Here is a 14,230-nt window from a genome sequence, read left to right as displayed (position 1 = left end):
TGCTTGACTGTTGGTATGAGGTTCTTCCTGTGGAATGCACTCCACAGCGACGTGAGAGACTGATCAACAAACTACAGGAAGCGTTTGGTCGGAGTCATTGCAGCAAAAGTTATTGAGCGTAAGTGGGCAATTACTTTTTCACACAGGGGCATTGGGTGTTGCATAACTTTGTTAATTAAATAAGTACGTAATTGTTGTGTTATTTGTTCACTCAGGTTCCCTTTATCTAATATTAGGTTTTGGTTGAAGATCTGAAATATGCAAAAGTAGAGAAAATTAGAAAGGGGGAAAATACTTTTTCACAGCACTGTAATGTGCAATAAATTCAATGGGTATGAATACTTTCTGTAGGAACTGTATGCTGTATCCAGATAGGTAAAACACTGCCATGGCAGGACGAAGCCGGACATCATTGTTTTCAATGCGCTGGGCTGTGTGTGTGTGTGTGTGTGTGTGTGTGTGTGTGTGTGTCTGGGCAGAGTGGCGCTGGTCGAGCAGGTGGAGCCAAACCAGATAAACACAACCACCATTCATCACCATCACCTCTCAACCAGGAAAGCGCCCCGGTGTGTGTCGCCAGACCTGCCAGGCCCACTGAAATCTTGCAGGACACACCACAACACACAGCCGTCCATCCAGTCCTCTGCCCTGCACCACTCCACATAAAACTGAGATATATATATATGTTTTATTGTCACATACACCAGGAGAGGTGCAGCGAAATGTGTTGTTTTACAAATTAGGGTTAAGTGCCTTGCTCAAGGGCACAGATTTTTCACCTTGATGGATCAGGTATTCAAACCAGCAACCTTTCGGTTACTGGCCCAACACTATTTAATTTTAGATTTAAACTTAATTTAACTAGGCAAGTCAGTTAAGAACAAATTCTTATTTACAATGACTGCCTACCCCGGCCAAACCCTCCCCTAACCCAGACGATGCTGGGCCAATTGTGCGCGGCCCTTTGGGACTCCCGATCACGGCTGGTTGTGATACAGCCCGAGATCGAACCCGGGTCTGTAGTGACACCTCTAGCACTGCGATGCAATGCCTTAGACCGCTGCGCCACTCAGGATCCCGTTCTAGCCTAACCGCTAGGCTACCTACTGCACTCGTAACTGGTGTTCCTGTTTAAGACCCTGGTTTGTAATACTGAACCCATTTTACAGTTGTGCAGAGACAGGCAGGATGTGACATCAAGCTGCAGTTGCATGGGGTACACAGTCATTGTGTTCTCTGGTTCAGGATACGCTTGGCCTTTGTTCTGTTCTAAATATGACTGACCACTAACCACTAATAGCACTCACAGAGATGAGAGCACAGCTTCTCGAAAACGCATAATGCTTTTAGGAACCCAGTTCCCATGCGGCTCTACTTGGAGCCACCATGGTGCCGACACACTGGCCTGAGGGCTAATGCTGTCCAGCACAGTTCCACACAGACAGCACTACATAAAGGAAAGGGAAGAGCGGGGGTAAGTCCGCCACATCGTGTCCTTGATAGTGAGTGTGTGTGTGTGCACGCACGCCTCACCAGAAGCAAAGCCTCCAGCTGGTTGATGTAGATCTCCTCACTGGCTAGGAAGCCAGACAGGACCAGTTTCTTCATCTCCAGACCCTTTTCGATGTCACCCTGCAGAGACACCAAAAGAAAAGGACATCAGTCATACATGCTTCTATATACTACTATGATACTACAGTATGTCAAAACAGCGGTGGCAGGGCATGGTGGTGTTCAACACAGTACTGGAATAAACACATTGGCTCTGTCTGTAGGGCCAGAGCCACGTGCACAAACACTATGGACTGGCTCATAACTTTAAGTGAGGCCTCTCACTGGAAAGGAAAGGATCCAAGCGGATTCAAGTCTTGACGGGAATTTTTGTGTACTGTGTACATAGCTTGTATGAGTGCACATATGTTTGTATTTGTACAAGAGAGGCCATTTTCCTGGTGCCCTCTACTCTCCTCCCACAATTAGTCATGGGCACTAGGCAGGCAGAGGGCAATCGAGTCCAAGTGGAGGTGTTTGTTTTGGCCCTGAGAGACAGCGAGGGAGGAGGTAGGAAGAGAGAGTGTGAGGGAGAGTGTGTGTGGATAAGGCTGGGCAGGTTCAGACCCTCCTTGTTAAAGCAGGACCAGGAGCTCACCCTGTCTGCTGTCCTACTAAACCACACCTACAATCACACACACCAGGGGTGCGTTTCAAAACGAGCCTTCAACAGGTGACACACATGCAGTGTACACCCAGAGAGCACAATGTAAGCTACAGCCCTAGACAGGTGCTTTCGTTTGATCAAAGGGCCCGGTTCTGACAATACAAACCCATATTACAGTTCCTTCCGACTCATGTGGCTCTCAGGGTTGAATTAACTAGTTTCATTCCTCCTGTTCCTTAAAAGTAGTCAGTTTGGATTTCAGTTACAATACTATTTCATGTGAAAGGAGAATAGTAGAAGACTCAACAGCCAGATCACATGAATTAATAAAATACTGGCTGTTTATTTTAATACCAAACATGTCTGGGAAAAACAATAAGGGTTTATTTTCCTTTTGGAAACATGACAGAAATGGTACAGTTGTATTGCTCAGTCTTGGGGAAGTCCCACCCAGAAGACTAATAGCCTGTAAACCAAATTTAGAGGCTTTTTGAGCACTTCCATTTATATGCTTTAATTTAATTCACACTAAAACTTAAAGTGGTAATCTGTGATTGGTCCATCCATTTTTGGAATTCTAAAGCAATGATATCCATTGATTCTTGAAGAACGGTCATACCCCATCAGAAGCCAAAATATAAGCTTGTTTTATTCCATTGTTTGTAGACAATGTAATTGTAAACAAATGCTGTATAGCTTGAAAACATGGTTCAAACTATCATACATACATTTCCATACATAGTTCTGTCTACGAATATGAGAGTGGTTACATTTCTTCAGCCCCATCCCTGAGCTTTTTACCAAAACAGGGGCGGGAGTTATTTGTAGTTATTTGAACCGCAGATTGCCCCTTTAAGGAAAACAAGAGACTGTGTTCTCATAAAACCTGTTAGATGAAACTTTTTGACAGGGCCTAGTAGTATAATGTATTATTACAGCGTACTGTCTCTCTCACCACACCCATAGAACTCAAGGGTCAACTTAATGACCAACCACACAAACTAGTCCCATGGCTCTTATAATGTATCCACACCAACCATTTTTAAAGATATTCTCTGGTACTTTGTATACTTTTTTGCCAGTAGTTCTGAAAGTAGTGCCCACGAGCCAAAAGGTGGTCGCCAAAATTTGGATTAATACATCACAAATGCGCTGATATGTGCACCACGTCATTGCTCTCTCTCTCTCTCGCTCTACTGTGTGCGAGTCTTGCTAGCTGTCAATCAAATGGTGAGGGGCTGTAGCTCATTGGCCAAAAGTCTAATTGCTAGGGTGCAGGCCCACTTGGGGGTAAATGTAGGGACAATGGTGCCGCACAACTTCGAGAAAACAGGCGCTTTCGAACTAGGGATTTCCTGGCTAATTGAGGTAAAACAGTAATTCTGCTCATAGAATAAGTATGAACTACACATTGACACATCCAGCCCATAGCGGGATGTTTAAAAAAGACTTACTAGCAGCCAAAGTACCGGAGCATGTCTTTAACATATAGCTGCAGTCAACAGGTGAAGGTAACAAAGGAAAAGTAACATATTGTATCAGAGCAAACAGACAAATGATACATGTAAAACAGAATCTTTGATACCATCTGACAACTGTTGATGAGGCTGTCTACTGGGAATTTCTGCTGAATTGTGTGTGTGTGCGTGACTGTGTGTGTTGTGCGCAGAATGAGTGGAGACGGGAGGTGGATTAATTATTAACAGAAGCAAATCCTTCCCATGTAATCAGCAGGCAAAGATGAGCAGAGGCTGATAAGAGACAGGCAGGGAGACGGAGTACCAGGGGTTCACACTGTACAGTGACCTCACCTTATTAACCCCAATGACCTCACGGATCCGACTTACACTAAGTCATCACAGTGATGGGACATGGGAGGTTCCACTTCCACTGTTAAGGGTAAGAGGTCTTACTAGTTAGTGGCATCAGACTGAACTACCAGAACTGAGTACAGTCGCTCTCTTACCAGGTCCTACTAGGTCTGCCTTGCTTAAGAGATTATCTCAATGAGACTAACCTGGATAAATTATGCTAAACAAAACCTTCATCTAGCGCTGACTGCTGATAGCTACTTCATTGAGGAAAAATGTACTTACTATGCCTGTGATATGTGGTTGTCCCACCTAGTTATCATAAGATGAATGCACTAACTGTAAGTTGCTGTGGATAAGAGCGTCTGCTAAATGACTAAAATGTACACTACCGTTCAAAAGTTTGGGGGCACTTAGAAATGTCCTTGTTTTTGAAAGAAAAGCACATTTTTTGTCCATTAAAATAACATCAAATTGATCAGAAAAACAGTGTAGACATCGTTAATGTTGTAAATGACTATTGTAGCTGGAAATGGCTGATTTTTTATGAATTATCTACATAGGCGTACAGAGGTCCATTATCAGCAACCATCACTCCTGTGTTCCAATGGCACGTTGTGTTACCTAATCCAAGTTTATAATTTTAAAAGGCTAATTGATCATTAGAAAACCCTTTTGCAATTATGTTAGCACAGCTGAAAACTGTTGCCCTGATTTAAAGAAGCAACAAAACTGGCCTTCTTTAGACTAGTTGAGTATCTGGAGCATCAGCATTTGTGGGTTCGATTACAGGCTCAAAATGGCCAGAAACAAAGAACTTTCTTCTGAAACTCGTCAGTCTATTCTTGTTCTGGGAAAAGAAGGCTATTCCATGCTAGTATTTGCCAAGAAACTGAAGATCTCGTTCAACGCTGTGTACTACTCTTCACAGAACAGCGCAAACGGTCTCTAACCAGAATAGAAAGAGGACGAGTTTCAGAAGAAAGTCCTTTGTTTCTGGCCATTTTGAGCCTGTAATCGAACCCACAAATGCTGATGCTCCAGATACTCAACTAGTCTAAAGAAGGCCAGTTTTGTTGCTTCTTTAAATCAGGGCAACAGTTTTCAGCTGTGCTAACATAATTGCAAAAGGGTTTTCTAATGATCAATTAGCCTTTTAAAATTATAAACTTGGATTAGGTAACACAACGTGCCATTGGAACACAGGAGTGATGGTTGCTGATAATGGGCTTCTGTACGCCTATGTAGATAATCCATTTAAAAAATCTGCTGTTTCCAGCTACAATAGTAATTTACAACATTAACAATGACTACACTGTATTTTTGATCAATTTGATGTTATTTTAAAGGACCAAAAAAATTGCTTTTCTATAAAACAAGGACATTTCTTAGTGACCCCAAACTTTTGAACAGTAGTGTAAATCTGTGCCTCTAGGCTCGACCAGGATAGTGCACTGAGAACGGTGCTCCTCTAGTAGTCCTAATAGGAGTCAGGATGACTTAACAGGTTGCCCAACGCACTGCTGAAGGAAACAGAGGTGGCATCGGGGTCCTTTCCAGGAAATGCTGTGGTGTTTCTGATGGCCACGCTTAGGCAAATGGAAAATGAAACAGAGCCAGGACTTCCTACAGTAACAGCGTGCTAATGCAGGCTTTACAGCAGTTTACAACGCTGCACAACGCTTTACAGTGCTGAGGCGGTTTGACAGGTTTTCCACTATATAGGGCTTTTATTCTGCAGACAGGCAGCAGACTGACAAGCACTGTGACATGAAACAAAACACACACACACACAGATGTGGCTGAGCTACTGAAGGCCAGGCTCAGGTTCTGTGTTCTGTGACGTGGCAGTGTGTTTGTTTGCACAGAGGTCTATGTTATTTCATAGACCAAAGAAAACACACTGAAGTCACAGTAACTCCTCTCTCCTAAACATTGGCCTCAAAGCACTCTGCTTGTAATCATCCTGAGCATTCTGGTAGACACACAAACAGATAAATATGCCTATAAAGAGCCAGTAGACTCTTGTGTAATTCCCAGGCCCAGTGTGAAGTAGTGCAGGTTGAGGACAGACAGGAAAAACTCTTCTCCAGAGGGCTACTGTATGTCTGGAAGACGCTCCCGAACCTGTAGGCACAACGTTGTGGAACTTTCACATATAAATATATTCTGTGGCACAACAAACACGCATTTCTGACATGTGGAATAAGGAATTACTGATTACATTTCTATCTGCAGCGGTCCACAACATTTGGGTACTAAGAGTTTACTAAACGTGACCTAGGAGTTTACTAAACGTGACCTAGGAGTTCACTAAACGTGACCTAGGAGTTTACTGCACCTTTTCTAAGAAACCTGCCTAGTTTATGACTTAGGCATGTACTGTACAGTACTCAACAACGCTGAGTTCAATGTTCTTTTCCCAATCACAGTGATGCACTGGTTATTGTGTTATAGCCAGGTGACTCAGCTGGTAAGAGGCTGGCTAAAAGCAGCACTGTCTTTCTTTATCAGTCCAACTCAACATGTAGGAACACACACACACACACACACACACACACACACACACACACGTCAGTCAGCGTGAGGGACGTCACTTAAAGTTTTATACTGACACCACAGTATAGGCCTAGCCTGCATTGGCAGTTCCTTCCCCGTCAGATCATTAGGCTGAGGACAAATCTGAAATGGCACCCTATCGCCTACATAGCGCACTATGCGATCAAGCCCTACCTGTAGGGACACACACGCTTCATGGTCTCACTGTAACACACATCAGTCAGTGCGACTGACGTCACTGAAATCTTTATTCTGACAGCATTAACTTCCTCTCGTTCTCTTTCTCCTTCGTTCCATCCCTCCTCTCGCCAGAGATAAATACGACGTGACAGGAGGAGAGTAAATCTGGTTCAGACTGGAGCATGTCTCCACCCATCAGGTTGAGGGGTCAGTAGGAGCTCTCTGGCCAACACACACAACCCTTTCACAGTGGTCTGCAAACACACACACAGCACGCAGTGAGGCCACATTGTGAAAAGACACCAATAAGCCAGGCACACAGTAAAGACCTAGGCTGTGTATGAGTGAGCAAGCAGTGGTGCGTTGGCAGTTTCTTCCTGCTGTCAAATCCTGTTTCAGTGGAAGGCTGAGGACAAATCTGAAATGGCACCCTATTCCCTACATATGTGTGTCTACCCTATTCCCTACATATTGCACTCTACTTTTGGCCAAAGGCCTATGTTGTCAAGCCCTATCTGGTCAAAATAAGTGCATTATATAGGGGACAGGGTGCCATTGTGGACGCAGCCTGAGACTCACCCTGAACTGCCTGTGGACAGGAGTCATCAGCATGTCTCCTGGTGGGAGTGGACTCTCCAGGTCCATGTCTCCTGGTGGGAGTGGACTCTCCAGGTCCATGTCTCCACACTCAAACACATTCTCATCCTCATCCTCCAGCACTTTGTCCAGGTAGCACAACACCTTCTCTTCATCCACCTCCATGGTCCTCCTAACAAGGCCTGCTCCCTGTCTTGCTCCTTCTCTCCCTTCCTTCTTCAGGCTTCTCTCGGCCTGACCTGGCACATCAGTCCTTCCTCCAGTGCAGAAAGCCGGTCTAGTCCTTCCTTCAGGGCCCACAACCCTCCTCAGCCCTCCTTGAAATACGTAATGTTCTGCTGTTTAGTCTCTCTCACTGTCTGTCTTTATGTTCTTCCTCTTCTTGTTCCTTATCTTTTTGTTAAGAGCCAGATAGCCTTTAGCTGGAGCTCCACTTCATTCAGCTGTTGCTGGTTTGGTGCGCAGCAGACACACACATACACACTCGCTTCGTAACACAAACGAACATGAGGAGAGAGCCCCGCCTACCTCTTTCCCTTCCCCCGTCTTCCTGGTGTGTGTCACTGTTCTGCCTCTGTCGATGAGGCCTCCCCCCACCTCCCCTCCTCTATCCACAGCAACGGCCAGAGAGCACAACCCCCAGTCACTTCCTCACAGGGTCTCGCTCTCTCTCACTCTCTCTCTGAGTGAATGCTGTTCTAGATGTATTTAATTATAGGTCAGAGTTCAGGTGCCGTTTCCTGAATATATAGAGGTTTCTGCACAAGCACAGAGTAGGCCTATAGAATGATGGCTTCGTGACCAAATAAACATACCACATAAAAAAGAGAGGAGTGACGCATCACCACAAGAAACATCACCACATATATAGTAGTTAAATGAAAATAAATGGACATAAAATATAAAGCAGCTACTTCTGTTATGATATAAAAAGACAGCCAGCACTTGGAATTAAAAAATAACTTTAAAAATACTTTTTCAGCAGTCAAACTGATCTTTCTGACTTCCAGTGTGATCTAGTGATGAAGATCAGAGTGCATAACATAAAAGACATTAGTTATTATGTCCGCATGCGTGAGTACACACACAGGGCGCTCTTCAGTATTGCTGAGCGTGTATTTCCAGCAGGGTAGAAACTTTTACACTTATTTTAGTTGGTTTTCTCCTAATAGACCCATGGCCATGCTCCCTTGTTCAGCACAACCAAACAGTGAGTCAGTGACTGGACAGACAGACAGACACTTATAACAGGCCTGTGGAAAGGACCTCCCACTGTCCAATAGCCTTCAGACTCCATGGAGAGGGACTCAGTGTCGATGAAAAGATCTAGTCAATGAGAAGTACTATGGGACCCTGTTAGACATAGGGGACACTGACACACCCAAAGTAAAATCCAGCTATGGTCAAATCACACACACTTCTACTGTTAGGGGTTGTATTAATCATTTTACAACCTGCATTTCACAAGAGAAAAGCATTTATAGCTTTTCAGTTCTGCAAATAATATCATATCTTGTTCTCTCCTCTATTGACCATACCATATCAAATGTAATGTGTCTGTACACTTGTATCAAATTAATTGAGGATATTACATTTAAAAAATAATGTGAAAAAACAGAAAAGAAGCAGCAAACAGATATCTAAAAACACTATCTCTTCAGACCTCAAAACAGAGAAATGGCTTCCTGCAAGTCATGAAGAAAAAATATTTGGGTTTGAGTGTTTCCCCTTTCCTCAGAGCTCTGCAGGCCAACCAACCAGAGGTCAACATGCTGATCATGTGACCTGAGACAGCAGTATTGCTGACATAAAGCAGAGCAGATTGTGAGATTTAAAAAGTAAAGATAAAACCTGATGGAACTGACAGACACACAGGGAAATTATTGCTACTATCTCCCAAATATATATATATATACACATTTTGTTCAGTGTGTGTGTATATACAGTTGAAGTCGGAAGTTTACATACACTTAGGTTGGAGTCATTAAAACTAGTTTTTCAACTATTCCTCAAATTTCTTGTTAAACTATAGTTTTGGAAAGTCGATTAGGTCATCTACTTTGTGCATGACACAAGTAATTTTTCCAACAATTGTTTACAGACAGATTATTTCACTGTATCACAATTCCAGTGGGTCAGAAGTTTACATACACTAAGTTGACTGTGCCTTTAAACAGCTTGGGAAATTCCAGAAAGATGATGTCATGGCTTTTGGTAGGCTAATTGACATCATTTGAGTCAATTGGAGGTGTACCTGTGGATGTATTTCAAGGCCTACCTTCAAACTCAGTGCCTCTTTGCTTGACATCATGGGAAAATCAAAAGAAATCAGCCAAGACCTCCACACGTCTGGTTCATCCTTGGGAGCAATTTCCAAACACCTGAAGGTACCACATTCATCTGTACAAACAATAGCACGCAAGTATAAACAGCAAGGGACCACGCAGCCGTCATACTGCTCAGGAAGGAGACGCGTTCTGTCTCTTAGAGATGAACGTACTTGTGCGAAAAGTACAAATCAATCCCAGAACAACAGCAAAGGACCTTGTGAAGATGCTGGAGGAAACAGGTATAAAAGTATCTATATCCACATAACATGGAAGGCCGCTCAGCAAGGAAGAAGCCACTGCTCCAAAACCGCCATAAAAAAGCCAGGCTACGGTTTGCAACTGCACATGGGGACAAAGTTCGTACTTGTTGGAGAAATGTCCTCTGGTCTGATGAAACAAAAATAGAACTGTTTGGCCATTATGATCATCGTTATGTTTGGAGGAAAAAGGGGGAGGCTTGCAAGCTGAAGAACACCATCCCAACCGTGAAGGACGGTTGTGGGCAAAACTGAAAAAAGCGTGTGTGAGCAAGGAGGCCTACAAACCTGTCTCAGTTACACCAGCTCTGTCAGGAGGAATGGGCCAAAATTCACCCAACTTATTGTGGGAAGCTTGTCGAAGGCTAACCGAAACGTTTGACCCAAGTTAAACAATTTAAAGGCAATGCTATAAAATACTAATTGAGGGTATGTAAACTTCTGACCCACTGGGAACGTGATGAAAGAAATAAAAGCTGAAATAAATAATTCTCTACTATTATTCTGACATTTCACATTCTTAAAATAAAGTGGGGATCCTAACTGACCTAAAACAGGGATTTAAAAAAAATGTAATGTCAGGAATTATGAAAAACTGAGTTTAAATGTATTTGGCTAAGGTGTATGTAAATTTCCGACTTCAACTGTGTGAGTGTGTGTGTGTACGTGTGTGTGTGTGTGTGTGTGTGTGTGTGTGTCTCAGAAATGTTACATATTTGAGAGAAATAAGCTTTATTTGCATATGGTGCACAAATTTGTTTACATCCCTGCTAGTTAGCAATTCTTCTTTGCCGAGATAATCCATCCACCTGACAGGTGTGGCATATCAAGAAGCTGATTAAACTGCATGATCATTACACAGGTGCACCTTGTGTTGGGGACAATGAAAGGTCACTCTAAAATGTGCAGTTTTTGACACACAACACAATGTGATAGATGTCTCAAGTTTTGAGGGAGCGTGCAATTGGCATGCTGGCCGCAGGAATGTCCACCAGAGCTGTTGCCAGAGAATGTAATGTTAATTTTTCTACCATAAGCCGCCTCCGTCATTTTAGAAAATTTGGCAGTACGTCCAACCGGCCTCACAACCACAGACCATATGTATGGCGTTGTGTGGGCGAGAGGTTTGCTGATGTCAACGTTGTGAACAGAGTGCACCATGGTGGCGGTGGGGTTTTGGTATGGACAACAGACAATGAACACAATTGCATTTGATGGCAATTTGAATGCACAGAGATACCGTGATGAGATCCTGTCGTGCCATTCATCCACCGCAATCACCTCATGTTTCAGCATGATAATGCACAGCCCCATGTCTCAAGTATATGTATACAATTCCTGGAAGCTGAAACGTGACAGTTCTTCCATGGTCTGCATACTCACCAGACATGTCACCCATTGAGCATGTTTGGTATGCTCTAAATCAACGTGTACGACAGTGTGTTCCAGTTCCCGCCAATATCCAGCAACTTCGTACAGCCATTAAAGAGGAGTGGGACAACATTCCACAATCAACAGCCTGATCAACTTTCTGCAAAGGAGATGTGTCACGCTGCATGAGGCAAATTGTGGTCACATCAGACACTGAACGGTTTTCTGATCCACGCCCCTACTTTTTTTGTTGTTAAAGGTATCTGTGACCAACAGACGCATATCTGTATTCCCACCGTGGAATCCATAGATTAGGGCCTAATACATTTATTTCAATTGACTGATTTCCCGAAATGAACTGTAACTCAGTAAAATCTTTGAAATTGTTGCAGGTGGAAAGTATTTAGACCCCTTGACTTTTTTCACATTTTGTTACATTACAGCCTTATTCTAAAATGGATTCAATTGTTTTTTCCCCCTCATCAATCTACACATAATACCCCCTAATGTCAAAGCAAAAACAGGTTTTAGACATTTTTGCTAATGTATTAAAAATAGAAAACTTAAATATCACATTTACATAAGTATTCAGACCCTTTACTCAGTACTTTGTTGAAGCACGTTTGGCAGCGATTACAGCCTTGTGTCTTCTTGGGTTTGACGCTACAAGCTTGGCACACCTGTATTTGGGGAGTTTCTCCCATTCTGCTCTGCAGATCCTCTCAAGCTCTGTCAGGGTGGATGGGGAGCGTCGCTGCACAGCTATTTTCAGGTCTCTCTCGATGTTCGATCGGGTACAAGTCCAGGCTCTGGCCGGGCCACTAAAGGACATTCAGAGACTTGTCCCGAAGCCACTCCTGCGTTGCCTTGGCCATATGCTTAGGGAGGTGTTCCTGTTTGAAGGTGAACCTTCGCCCCAGTCTGAGGTCCTGAGCGCTCTGGAGCAGGTTTTTAATCAAGGATCTCTCTGTACTTTGCTCCGTTCATCTTTCCCTCGATCCTGACTAGTCTCCCTGTCCCTGCCAGGCGGCCAGCTCTAGGAAGAGTCTTGGTGGTTCCAAACTTTTTCTATTTAGGAATGATGGAGGCCACTGTGTTCTTGGGGACCTTCAATGCTGCAGATATTTTTTGGAACCCTTCATCAGATCTGATCTCTATGGACAATTCTGACACGCACTGTCAGCTGTGGGACCTTATATAGACAGGTGTATGCCTTTCCAAATCATGCCCAAATCAATTGTATTTACCACAGGTGGACTCCAGTCAAGTTTTAGAAACATCAAGGATGCTCAATGGAAACAGGATGCACCTGAGCTCAATTTTAAGTCTCATAGCAAAGGGTCCGAATACTTATGTAAATAAATGATCTGTTTTGTATTTTAAATCAATTTAGAAAAAAATTATTAAAATCTGTTTTCACTTTGTAATTATGGGGTATTGTGTGTAGACTGCTGAGGATTTATTTGTATTTAATCAATTTCAGAAGGCTGTAACGTAACAAAATGTGGAATAAGTCAAGGGGTCTGAATACTTTATGAATAGACTGTACATATAGAAACAGTCTCCATTAAACACTCATACAGTAACTAGCCTACATTAGCATCATTAATAGTTTTCTACCCAACACTAGATTCTCAATTCTGCTCAATCAACAGCAAATAATGATTTTAGTCAGTCTCCCTGGCAGGAATGTATAGCCAACTATTGCCTTGTTCACATTGTCGGCCTTAATGCTCAAATCAGTTTCGTTTTTCTATTCCGTTTTGGAATACCGACTGTCCAAGTGGCAAGTGACCAAATCGAATGTGTGTGTTCAGACTGCAGTCATCTGCTGCGCTTCTTGTCATTGTGCACACACCCGGCGTTACTGTCTTTTTTCTGCCATTTCACCCAGTGGGTGGTGCTATAAGACACCATGGGTGTGGGTTTCAAAGTGCAAGGACTGTCCGATGCATGTCAACATTCAACGAGAACCCTCCATCTGGGACCTCATTTACATTTAAGTCGTTAAGCAGACGCTCTTGTCCAGAGAGACTCACAGTTAAGTGCATTAATTTTAAGATAGCTAGGTGGGACAATTACAGTAAGTACATTTTTCCTCAAAGTAGCTATCAGCAAAGCCATAGCTATTAAGATGGGGGGGTTATTTAAGATATTCTTCGAAGAGGTAAGGTTTCAGATATTTCCGGAATATGGGCAGGGACTCTGCTATCCTAGCTTCAGGGGGAACCTGGTTCCACCATTGGGGTACCAGGCCAGAGAAGAGCTTGGACTGGGCTGAGCGGGAGCTGCCCTCCCGTAGGGGTGGGAGGGCCAAGAGACCAGTAGCAGAACAGAGTTCTCAGGTTGGGAAGTAGGGTTTGAGGAGAGCCTGAAGGTGGGGAGGGGCAATTCCTCTTGCTGCTCCATAGGCAAGTTTCATGGTCTTGTAACTTCTTCACCGACATCACTATGGTGGGTTTATACGTTATAGTTACAATTGCACTTTCATATTAGTACATCATGTTGCTTTATTTGAAGTAATGATAGCTAGCTACCAAGTGGCTGGACCAGTTTTCCCAAAGGTGAACGATGTGTAACGTCAAGTTTTGCTTGCTAGCCAACCAACAACGCCACTATCAAGCTAATCTACTAAATTTCCCTGAATTACATATATGAAACTGATTATGACTAGGGCTGTTGCGGTGACTGTATTACCGCAACACCGGCGGTCACTAGTCATGAAGGCAGTCAAATTCCACATGACAGTTTAGTCACGGTAATTAGGCTTCTCCAAGCTCTGATGGTGCTGGTCATTAGTAGCCTACCAAACTTGCTAACTGCCTGGTACTCAGCACTATTATTCCTCTAATCACTCTGACATTCATGAGAGCCCATGAGCTCATGTCGCGCAACATTTCTATAGGCTATGCAATTGCAGGAGAAAACTGTGATGGTCTCTAATAAAAAGACGAGAATCCCATCAGC

The 14,230-nt window shown here is 43.4% G+C and overlaps 1 protein-coding gene across 2 annotated transcripts in view; it reads right to left on the bottom strand.

Annotated features, from left to right (window-relative positions):
- The window catches only part of abr (ABR activator of RhoGEF and GTPase), a 222,573-nt gene that overhangs the window by 114,111 nt on the left and 94,232 nt on the right, over positions 1-14,230 (bottom strand). Inside the window, exons 1-2 of one of the 2 annotated variants that reach the window (XM_038975581.1) lie at positions 7,288-7,759; positions 1,534-1,632 (exon numbers count right to left, since the gene is read on the bottom strand). In XM_038975581.1, coding sequence (XP_038831509.1) covers positions 1,534-1,632; positions 7,288-7,470 — 282 coding nt within the window. In that variant the 5' untranslated portion in view covers positions 7,471-7,759. Of the gene's footprint in view, positions 1-1,533; positions 1,633-7,287; positions 7,760-14,230 lie in introns of those variants that run through there. The other variant, XM_038975573.1, reaches the window with a different exon arrangement.

Source organism: Salvelinus namaycush, chromosome 3 (genome assembly GCF_016432855.1).
Source record: "Salvelinus namaycush isolate Seneca chromosome 3, SaNama_1.0, whole genome shotgun sequence".
NCBI lineage: Eukaryota > Metazoa > Chordata > Actinopteri > Salmoniformes > Salmonidae > Salvelinus > Salvelinus namaycush.
Note: the sequence above shows the minus strand (reverse complement) of the source record. Positions and strands in the feature narration are given on the sequence as shown.